Here is a 12,065-nt window from a genome sequence, read left to right as displayed (position 1 = left end):
ATGTTTTACAAGAAAGTATCAGTAGCTTACTTCAATGTAGAAATACTCTGTTAGGGCACGGTCGGTCACAATTTACAATTTGAAAAGTATGGTTGCCAGGCCAGCTGATAGCGGACGGTTTATGCAAAAGCTCCTTTCGGAACCTCTGCCAATCATAGAGTTATAATAAGAAGCTGCCAATGCATTTCAATGGCGGTCGTATCTCACGACGACCGTTACGTTTCAGGGCTATATAGTGGAGTAGAAGAAGTTGAAGTAATTGGTAATACTCAAGTAAAGTAGGCCCACAAATACCTCAATACTGTACTCAAGTACAGTACACTTTACACCTAGGTCCTTTCGGAACCTCATGAGCTACTTAACACCACTGCTATTTGCTGCGTAAACGTATACAGTACAGTACACCTTATCTTAAAACAAGCATTGCCTTAACGACCAAGAATGAACCAACCAGAGAAGAGCGTCCCTGCAGGCCATGGGAGCGAGAGAGAGGAACATCCGACCAAATCAAACCCGACGTCACCACGTGACCATTAACGTCATCTGTTGCTATTGCAAGCCGCAGTTTCATTGGTTGACAATGAATGAAAAGTTGCATGCAGTTGCATGTAACCAAAGATTGTTAATATAGGAAGATATACTATCTTGAAGTTGTTCACTCTCCCATTGGAAATGAATAGACTCCAACCTGCTTCCGGTCTAGTAAAAAGGCGTAAACGCAGATACAGGAAGTAAACCTGAGATCATGATGGCGAGTCTTGGATGGAACCAGTCTATGGATATATCTGAGATATATCCATAAATCTATGGTTATCTGACCTTAACCTCGCGTATAGGCCTATAGAATTAAAAATAAACACAAGCTACAACTAAAATATTCTTGTCTATCAATACAAATATTTTAGGTGCTATTTGATTGCGTACTACAAACGTATTGCAATGTTTATGTCATTGTGTTTATTTGCATTAAAAGGGAGAACAAGATATATTGCACAGTAAAACAATCGTACCTATAGTCAAACACATTTTCAAATTACATTAATATTTATAGTATGTAGTAATATTAACAACGTCTCGTTTTGAATTTGACATCAACTCAAGTTACGAGAGCTACATTGCAGGCGGAACTAACAAAGCCCAATCCTGATAGCTAGTCGGGAAGATTATTTGAAACACAGGAACCGCGCTTCGCTTTCGTAGGAGCAGCAGTTCTTTTATGCCACAAGGGAAACATGCCGAAGTAAGTACAAACATTGTTTTATTATCGATCCATCTAACCTCCCTGGCTTCCCACACTATATTCCGTTTTTGGTGGACTTTACTTGTCGTGTAGAAGGAATTGCAAAATGTAGTAAAATAGTTGTTATTACCCGAGCGTTTTGGGTTTGGAATGGATCCGTCTATTTGCTGGGATAGAATTGAATGGAATGTTGCTGGTTGTATCTCACGCTCGCTGCGTACAATAAAACATCCCCCATTTCTGTTGAATGAAACTTCTTTGGAGCACTTTACTTTTTAAAGTTTTGTCTATTGGTCACTTGTCCTCGTGCTTATTTATTGCAGCTAGGTTTGTTTGTTTTTGAGACCACATTGTAAGAGTACCCTATGAATTGAGACGAGTACAAAAGGACCTCAATGTAAACATTCTAAACAAGCATTGCGTTTTCCTGGGTTTAAATGTAAAACTTATTAGTAGACCGTGTATCTGAACTGTACGGTCCTGTGCTTTTCCTATGCTAACTGCGAATGATGTAATCAATCAATCAATGTGATTTCGATAACATGATCTTTTAGATAGATGCTAGGTTCATTGATTACCTTGTATCATAGTCTGTAGATGCCCTACACAGTCCCCTGTCTATGCAGGTAACATGGCTTCTCGTCTCTGCAAACTATGTATGTCCCTGTTAATTCACTTTTGTAATTTGCTCTGGCTAAATGCATAGATTATTGGCTGTGGGAGAATATCGTAGTGTGTCTATTGTTGTTATGGACATGCCTGTGATATCTATCTACATGTCTAGCTGCAATCGATTTAGCTTCTTGGCTGAAATCTAAACACCATAGATACATGCTATACAAAATAAGTAATCGTCTAATTAAAACAATGTATTTGTGGTACTGGTACCCACAGTGTGTAACATCATGTCTTAACCTTGAATATTTCCACAGATTTTATTGTGATTACTGTGACACCTACCTTACACATGATTCGGTAAGATTTATTGATTCATACAATAAAACAGGTGGCATAGAAGAGATCATACATTAAGATCTAATAAGAAGCCTTATTCTTTCTCTTTTCTAGCCATCAGTAAGGAAGACCCACTGCAGTGGTCGAAAACATAAAGAAAATGTGAAAGACTACTATCAGAAATGGATGGAAGAGCAGGCCCAGAGCCTCATTGACAAAACAAGTAAGAAACATAATGCCAATACTGTCATTGTCTACATATAAACCAACACAAAGTTCCTTGAAGATGCTAGCAAACCAACTTGATTCTGGTTCACTATATTTCTATATGATCAACCTGGTGACATTTGCATTCAGGGTTATAAGGCTAGTTGGTCAACATTTAGTAGGGTACTTCCCTCAAGTACATTTGCCTCCGTATTCATCTAATGTGTGGCTCCACACTAATACGAACTTGGTGCCATTATTGCCATAGCAGGAGTACACAAGATTATAACCCAAGTTTAAGAGCAAAATAATACAAATAAATTTTAATTTGAACATGCCTTTAAAAAATATTTGAGGAAGCTGCAGACATCTTTCCCCCAGCAGCAAAGGGATGAGTTGCAGTGCTGTGGCTGGGTACGTGTCCTGTGTCTCTGACATAATGAAACTCAATACCCAATAACCATTCATGTTTATTTGCACTGTGCTGTGCCACTTCCCTATGATCCATTGGGTTTCACGTTCAGACCATCTTGGCTGAGTGTGATTATTTTATCGGACAGTGCAGTGCGGATAGTTGTTCTTGATCAACTCGATGTCCAAATCTGATTGACTCATCCATCAAAAAGATATGGTTGCCCACATCTGTGATATGCAGTAGATAATGCTACTGATATACCGGTACTTCAGTTTTTATACAACAGATAACAGTACTGGTGTGGTGACCCCAAGCCAGTATTGATCAACAGAGCTTTCATCATTTGGCTCAGTTCTTACCCATGTTTAATTTGTCATTTTAGAGGTGTTAAAAAGTCCTTCAATTATCACTTTAGAAATGGGCAGATACCCATTTTTGGAAATCAGTGACTTTATCTGTTAAGACTTCAACTTCATAAAACAAATCAGATTCCAATCTGAATATGGCAAAATAACTGATTTAGGCTGGATTTGGCTACCAGTTTAAACGTGGCCTAAGAGTAATTTCTGCCTGATGTCCACCAAGCTCCTCAACACCAATATGTTGGCCATATTTAATCTACTAGTTTAAAGTGGTCCCTATATATGAGCATGTTAGATTTGTGATGTCTAATATATGGGCAGGTTACATTTAGATGCCCATCATATATGCCATGATGGGCATGTTAAGTTTGTGATGCCCATCATATATGGGCATGTTACGTTTGTGATCTTCCACCTTTGTGTGACCCCCACCATCCACCCACAAGCTAATTTGAAGAATATTATGAAGGTTGCACGATATGTGCGCCATGAAGGTAGTGAAATATGTCTTTGTCAGTATGTAATTGTAACAATTTAAATGATCGCCATCATGTCGTGGGGAAGGGTCAGACAGAGATTTATGACTGGCTTGCTTTTCTATTAAGAAATGAGAAACACAAGGGCAAAAAGTAAAATAATTAAAAACAATGCTATGTGCCTCATCATAATAGTCACCCCCAAATGATCTCCTTGTAAAGGTCAAGTACTTGCCCCACTTACATCCATGCTTTCAGTACTTGGATAATGCGTCTTCTGTTTTTTCTTTGTGTTGTATTATTTTCTTTATTGTGTTGTATTATTTCCCTATTAATGCTTTCCTTTTGTTTCCCTCCACAGCTGCAGCTTTCCAGCAGGGAAAGATTCCTCCCACACCGTTCCCTGGTGCCCCTCCCCCAGGTGAGTGTTTTCCCACATGACACCGTTTGGTGGCTTCCAGTGTAGGCTGAAATGTCGGCTTCTCTCCCCCCGTAAATAAAAGTGTTTTGTTGCAGTACGTAATTTCTCCAAACTGAACTTTGACCAACAGGTGCTCCTCCGCGTCCAGGAATGCTGCCAACACCCCCGATGGGAGGTCCTCCTATGATGCCCATGATGGGCCCTCCACCTCATGGAATGATGCCTGGTGGACCAGGTCAGTTACAGCTTAAGGAAACACTAAAGTTTGTCTTCTAGATCAGTGGTTTTCATATCAGGGTCCATTATTTATTCAGCATTTGAGCCACGGACCACCATTTGATGACAGACCCCAAAACGTAGATTTTGTTTTCGTTTGATAAGATGTTGTCCACAATTCCATGCTGTATTGATGTGGTACCATAGGAGAGATAACAGGCAAACGTTGATCAAAACAACAATTCTGAAGTAATGCAGATGTTTAAGAATAATTTGTAAAATGAAACCTTGGTAAAATGTTACGCTCTCAAGAGTTAAAGATCTATAAGGGGCCATTTGGTTACCAACTCTCCATCATTTAGCTGGGGACCACCTGCAGCCCCCTCAAGGACCACTGCTGGTCCCCGGACAACTGGTTGAAAACCACTGTTCTAGATGGTTCCTTAAGCAAACTGATGATGATATACAGGAATGTTTATTACCCTAATTAAATCAAGGATTATGGAAATTCAGACAAAAAGGAGGGGGAAAAGCCTTATATATTTTGTGCTTAGTTATGTACCTTATATGCCATAATAATGCTGAAAAATGAATGAACAATTTGTATTTCTCCATCATCAATCATCCAGGTATGAGGCCACCAATGGGAGGCCACATGCAGATGATGCCAGGGCCCCCACACATGATGCGCCCTCCCAGACCTATGATGATGCCAATCAGGCCTGGCATGATGCGACCAGACAGATAAAATCCAACTGCTTTCTCCGTTGTTATTTGGATGCCATGAACAGTAATTGCCTCTGGATGATATCTGCTGTCACCATAACAAGAAATCATTTTTCGGGAGGGTTGAAATGTCAGATTTTCAGCCTTTGACGCACAGTCATTGATGTAGGTATGCCATCGTTGTGACATTCCTTCAGCTGTTTCTGTATTTATTTCACCAATTAATTTTCAGAACCCGTTCATAACAAGTCAGATGTTTCGAATTTGTTTTTATTTTATTTTTTAAATGTCCAACTTGAGGCGTATTGACTTCTTTTTTTAGACATACTGTTCAATGTGAAAAGAAAAAACATGCTTTATTTGACAATATTCTGTAAGTATGTTTTTCTTCTTTGTTGTAGGTCTACCACGTTTGGTTTTTACATTGTTTTTGAGAAATAAACTGAGTGATCTCAGACTTATGAGTCTCATGCAAATTATGATGCAAGACATTAGAAAAAGCTGAATGAAAACATCGACAGTAAATACAATTCCCTGTTAATTACAATGACAATTATATAGGTCTGGTGAAGAGTCCTGTGTGCATCAGCCAGCAAAAGGTAGAAGGGCTCGTCGGTGCTCAACAGGGACAACTTTCATCAGAGAAAGGGTTACCGTTATTGGTAACCCTTCCTTTTTCAGTACGGTAATTACCAACCTGGACACTTGCGGAGAGATTACCCAAATAAAATGTTATAATCAAGTTTTATTGTTTTGTAGGGGTGACGACGTTTCGACTTCCGTCCTCAGTCAAAACGTTTTGACTTGAGTAAGAAGAAAGTCGAAACGTAAGTCACCCCTGCAAAACAAAATAAGTGCAGGCAGAGTGCTCCAGTATGTTTTATCCCTGCTATTCCATTGAGGAATTTAGTCCTTAGAGTTTGATAGGAAACATACTGTTTGGACTTGACAAATTGTACTGCTGGAAGCTCAGAAGTGTAATATTCCCCAGGCAAATTGATGATGGCCTCTTGGATGTGAGGTAGAAATTTGCTATGCAAGAGTCCTGGGTTTGAATCTCGGCTATGACATAAAGGTTACAAATGCAGCTTTAAATTGCATCACAAAAATTGTGACATTTTAAAATGGGCCCGAAATGTGCTTGAGAATTGGTTGCAAATATAATCTGTGAGACCGAACGTTCTGTCTGATACAGAAGGGTCGAGTGTAACCGTTTTTACTGATTTCAAGCCCAGTCAGAATGAAATTGTCTCGTGCAACCTCAATCAGAATAAACTCAAATTATTTCCTTCTGTTTGAAGGGATGGTATAATAAATGTCATTACTTTTTATAATCCATTTAACAGATGAAAAGCTGTCTAACACTGGGTGTTTTCACTTAAAATAACTAACCCAGATAGAGGCACTACCCACACAGATTATCTTTTAAATATTTTATATGCAATCACAACAAACCTTTCAATGCTACTGCATTTCATCAGTCAAAACAGCAGAGACGGTAATTAGCCTCACCTAGTCTGCACCCAAGTTTCTAGAGGTGGAAAGGTACATCTATCCAATTGCTTTTTCCAAACACTTTGTTTACTAGATTCTGGGAGCAACTGAATTGCCTTCTCCTGTAATAATTGCAGTAGTAGTTTATTCTCATACAATTGTTACTGTGTTGTGTGGTGGCAAGCATTTGATGCAGGACCATACCTTTAATGCAAATCATCAATCAGATTGATTTCATTCTGAATTAAAATAAGTGTCTCATTAACTGCTGCCAGTCCTCTTTGAATGAGATATTTTACTGGCTTAAGCATTCATAATAAGAAAAAAATTGACTGGACAGCTTTATTATCACCATTGTTGGATTTGGTGACATTGCATGTTTGCAAATAAAAATGTAGAGGTTTCAAATTGATGTTGCCAAACAGCAACAATCAATTTATTTTTATGTTTTGTAAAACCAGGTTGCATACACTCAGGGGGTCCTCAGAGTTACTACAGGGGGTCCTTCAAATCTTTGTGTGATAGAATAAGAAACCTTTTTTTCTCCTTTTTTATATTAACCACTTGAACCCTAACGTCCATATTCTGAGAACTAGACAAAAATATTGTCGGCAAAGAGGTTGGTGTATAGTGGGAAAAGAGCAGACCAAGTACAGAGCGAAAGGTCAAGTTTATTAAGTATTGACGGTTCAAGTGGTTGAATATCTGAAAACACAAATTGACATGAATCCAAAATGCACTGATGATTCTGCTGTCAAACGATGAAACTATATGGAATCTGGGGGTCCCTGCTTCATCTCTCTCTCAGCTAAGGGGTCCTTGGCCTGAAAACGTTCAAGACCCCTGCACTAAGAGTTACTCAAGAGGCTTGATACCGGTTATTCTGGGTATAGGGGTGATTGAGAGGCCTTATATAAAGAGGCGTTGCAGCTGGTGACATGGTTCAGCTCGATGTTTCTATCTATAGTGCCTTATGAGAATTAAGTTCCATGTCAGCTGCACAGTATATTCAATATTTATGAACTTGACTATAAATTTGAGCTTTGCTCAACAGATGGTGCTAGAGAGTCATAATGTGTAGCAATTAGCCACTCAATAATACATTGGAACAATGATGCATGCAATGACACATTTGCTTCCAATCTCAAACTATCAGAGGATGGTTTTGTAGCTAGGACAGTTTTCTAATTACTAGACCACCTCTAGGCAAGTTTGATTAAGGAAGATTACCATACCATACCATTTCATTATTTCATTTCCATGTTGAAACACAAATCTACAGTATAGTAGGCTATATATAGGTTATATATAGCAGCTGCTGGCTGCCATTCAGTAACCTGTCATCTGTGCAGAGGACCCTGTAGATCACATGTAATCTGACAGCCACTTGGGGGTGCCGTCCATTAAAACTCCTTATAAACATCCTTTCCTCTGCATCACTGTGACAGGAAATAATGACCATGGTAATGCACATTTTATGCTTATGTCGAGCATATGCTGTGGCCCATGTGTCAGCTGAAATCAGACAAGTCCTTTATGAATATTCAATCTGGCCATGAAGTGGAGCGCTGCCCTGAAGGGAGAGAAGTGGAGTCACAAGTTAAAGGGAGGCCAGAAGAATATACATTGCTCATAGAAAAAGGCCAACTGTACTCAATCCCACGTAGGAAATGGCAGCTGAAGGGCTTAATCAGATGATGATTTGAAAGTTCAAGTGGAAAAAAGAACAAGTGTTGGGGGTGAATGAATGTCACATTTAGAATCTTAAAACATCCATCCAATTGTAAAATTGAAAACCAAACCAAAAAATCAGTGAGAAGTGCCCTTGGCGAGAAAACATTACTATGGGCTATAGTTCACACTCGCTTCTTGATATTCATGTCATGCATTTGAATGTATTAATGAGCAGAATATCAGCACTCAGGGAAAGCTATTCTCTGTTGCCCCCAGTTTCATCCTCTAGTCCTACAAAAGAGATCGGCTGTTTGATTGATTAACTGCAGCTATCAAGGGGGTCAACTGTGACTGCAGGCCGTGCAGTGATCTCGTCTAGATACCCACACACTTGAAGAGATCAATTGGGTTCAAGTTGTATATTCAAGCTGATGCATCATTGCAGCATGCTGTTAGCAGTCTTGCCACTTGAGCAAACAGCCTCTGAATGGTAAATGATAGTGCCCTGCCTGCCTGCCTTCTATTCTAATGGCAACTTGGGTGTATGCAGACCAAGAATGGTGCTTGTGAACCTGTATCACGCAGGGAACAACTGCTGGGGTGTTTCAGCCAGGTAGCTATTGATTAGAGGCAGAACACGTAGTAAGCTTTAATCTGGGCATGGATAGACTGTGTTTTTGCTCTCCTCTTCTCATCTCTCTCTACTTAACTCCCTCCCTCCTCATTTCTCTGGCCTGCCCGGCTACTACTACTCTGTAATTTAATCTATTTAGTCATGGCTCTGGATCAATATCCATTTTCCCGGCCCTAAGGGAGAGTCCTGTGAATGTACTTGTTTCACAGTGGCTGGGTTAGCCAGCAGGGTACCCCATGGGCCTGCGGCTGTAAACAGATGTTTGCAGCTGTTATTTATAAGAGTAAATATGAAGGAGTTTGTGCTGGATTGCAACAGAAAGGGTCTTTTGCTGTGAGAATGTCCAAATATGATCCATAGATACTTAGCAAATGAGTGACATTAAATCCAATTCAATCAGGCCTGATTGAATTGACCAGTGCAAAAAACCAGTGCAAAAAAACTGAAATGATCTCTTCATTCCCCCTGGGATTGATTAAGTGTCAGCACACTGGATGATAAAGAATTAGTGCATACAGCTGGCAGGGTGGCCACGTGGTTCAAGACTTATAGTCCTGTACAGGATCTCCCCAGAGTTGAGTCCCTTGTGACGGCGGTATGTTCTGTTGGTATTGCCCTTGACCATGACACTGACTGAACCCATGGCCGCTTTCTCAATGACAGTCACACTGAATAGAGCATTACTTAGCCTACAGTAACTTGACCACTGATCAGTGAATGAGTTTGATTATGAGTACAACGTTGTAGCTGCACTAGGCCTAGTCTCAGAATTCACACAGCCTGTCATGTGTTGTGGACTAGACAGTGATTCTCCTTCACCTCTTCTCCAGTGAGTGTGCATCTCAGTTTATCTATATTTAATATCATCAATGTCTGGAATAAACCTTGTATCTCCAAGTTTCAAATTAGTTTTTTCGTAAAGTAAAGTCCTGCTTCATCATACAAGTTGCACGAAACTAGTGAAAACAGCAGTAGTCCGAGCGTTTCGTGCACAAATCGTGCACTTTATGAAAGAAGCATGAAATTTGGCACACAGTTAGAACATGCCATATGGAACATTTTTGGCTATAGGGACATCGCAGATTTGTCTTGGGAAACTTGTGGGAGCCAATCAAAGTTGGGCTCTCATAGACTTTACTATACAGTAAAATAATACAAAAAATAAATATGCTTTAAGTAGCATGTGAAGGGTTCAAACTAGGGTTTTGTCATGATTCTGAATCCAATGCAAGCATTTGTTTTGCACGAAAACCATTCCTTTCCGAAACACGGCCCCCACAAAACCATGGTTTTATGGGGTAACTGAGTAAGCATGTTTGGGCTTTCACAGCATATCTCCATACAGTACATGGATGTCCATATCTGGGTATACCAGGGGTCTCCAGGGGTAACTGGTCCGATACATCACTGGCCAGATGACCAAGAATTGGCGTCTTACTAGTTTGTAGTTTGTATTGAGTAACTGACTGCATTTCAAACTAATCTGACTGTAGGGACGTCCTTCAGGCAGATTACTTTGAAACTCTGGTAATCAAAACATTTTGGTCTTTCTTATCACGTGCTGGAAAGAAAATCCAATTACAAATGGAATACTCTAAGCTATTGTATAAAATATATTCAGCTCCAATGTTCTTGTCCTCTGTATGTCACCCTGAATTCTCTTCCCTCTTTCACGTCCTTGAAAGTAGCATATTATCAGCCCACCACCTTGTTCAACTTTGAAGTTCTCTTTTCAATTTAAATGTTATTCTAGCAATCATTTACCGGCCTGAATGGGTTAAGACAATGTAGCTGTGTTTGTTGTTGTTTTCCAAATGGTGAACATAGATGAACTCCCATATGTAAAGTTATTTGGATTGCTAAACTTACAACAACAACAAATCCACCATTGGAGTGCTCATTTATGCTCTGCACGTGGTATGCACGTGGTCTATGAGGGTTGTGTGTGTGTGTGTGGGGAATTGGAACATCAGTCTCTGACCTTGTTCACATGCCCTCTTTAGTCTTACTCTCATCATAAACAATGAGAAAAGCTAAAGACATTGAAAACCCGACTAGAAATCCAGGCACAATTACAAGTGGAGTATTAATAAAAATGCCCCCAAAAAAATACACAAAAAACAACAACGTTGTGGTCTTCATCAGCATGCAGAGACAAAGAACACAGAGGCCTCACCTATGTAGGGAGTGGTTGTCATACCAACAAATACAGTACGCAGGTGTTATGAATTCTATTAAAGGGGTCATGACATAAAAATAAAAAATATATATTTATTTTGTGGATTCTTTCATGTTTCCTGACCTCAATTACAACCCCCACAAAAAATGAACATTCAACATTCAGTGTTTTTTTCTGTAATCTGTAGTTTTTGGAATAATTAGGCTCAGAAAAGTGGGTTCATTTGGCCTTCATCATTTGTAGGTGAGGGTGAACGCAACAACTGAACCCACTTTTCTGAACCTAATTATTCCAAAAACTACAGATTACGGAAAAAACACTGAAAGTTGAATGTTCATTTTCTTTGGGTGTAAATGAGGCCACAACATATATTTAATTTGTTTATGTCATGGCCCCTTTAAAAGTGAAACAGTTGAAACATTTTCAGTCATGTTTCAGTCAGACCCCTAGCAATGGCCTGACCTCTGAAACATTTGCCGTTGTAACTGTTCCTCTTCATAAGAATTATTTCTGTGCATTCTACTTCAGGGACCCTTTCAAGTGCAGTGGTCCACTCTGTCATGAATTCTTCACTTGGGATTTGTGCCATCAGTAATGATGGACAGCACGCTGTGAAATCCCTCTTGAATGAACTCCTGCCAGATCACTGCTCTGCCTTCAGTAACCAAGGCATAGCCAATCTATTCCACACAAATGTAATACGCCAGAGGAACGCCAGTGTAACCAAACAGTATTTGAGAGACAGAGACTGTACTCTGAGTCAAATGTGTCCCTTCATGTCGGCGGAAGAACATTTCCTTCTTCATATCTGTCAATATACATTTGAGGTGGAATTGAAAACCAAATCATTGGCAACAAGTTATGTGTGTAATGGTGTTTAACACTACAGTCAAGATCTTGTTCATGCTTCAGCAACAAAGTGATGTGTAACGTGTCACTCAACAATAAATTAAAATCACACCCGTGTGAACTGAGCGGTGGTCGTGGAGGCTGTGCAACAGCACTACTGGGTGGGTGCAGCGGGGTTAGTGTGCTTTACAATGCTGTAGTTTCTTCACACACTCTAA

At 39.8% G+C, this 12,065-nt stretch overlaps 1 protein-coding gene across 1 annotated transcript; it reads left to right on the top strand.

Moving 5' to 3' along the window:
* The first annotated feature begins 1,187 nt into the window (after positions 1 to 1,187).
* On the top strand, positions 1,188 to 5,474 carry snrpc (small nuclear ribonucleoprotein polypeptide C). The gene is made up of 6 exons (XM_080727763.1): positions 1,188 to 1,240; positions 2,173 to 2,215; positions 2,309 to 2,417; positions 4,016 to 4,075; positions 4,206 to 4,310; positions 4,921 to 5,474. The coding sequence occupies exons 1-6, from the start codon at positions 1,233 to 1,235 to the stop codon at positions 5,037 to 5,039; spliced, it is 444 nt and encodes a 147-aa protein (XP_080583889.1). The 5' UTR covers positions 1,188 to 1,232; the 3' UTR covers positions 5,040 to 5,474.
* Positions 5,475 to 12,065: the final 6,591 nt, after the last annotated feature.

The sequence above is a fragment of the Nannobrachium achirus genome, assembly GCF_963921795.1.
Source record: "Nannobrachium achirus genome assembly, chromosome: 6".
Lineage (NCBI taxonomy): Eukaryota > Metazoa > Chordata > Actinopteri > Myctophiformes > Myctophidae > Nannobrachium > Nannobrachium achirus.
This window is presented reverse-complemented; position numbering and strand designations above follow the sequence as displayed.

Excerpts from the sequence above, each read along its gene's own strand:
- snrpc (XM_080727763.1), top strand. Across the intron at positions 2,216-2,308 it reads CCTACCTTACACATGATTCG|CCATCAGTAAGGAAGACCCA; the intron begins GTAAGATTTATT and ends TCTCTTTTCTAG. Across the intron at positions 4,311-4,920 it reads AATGATGCCTGGTGGACCAG|GTATGAGGCCACCAATGGGA; the intron begins GTCAGTTACAGC and ends TCAATCATCCAG.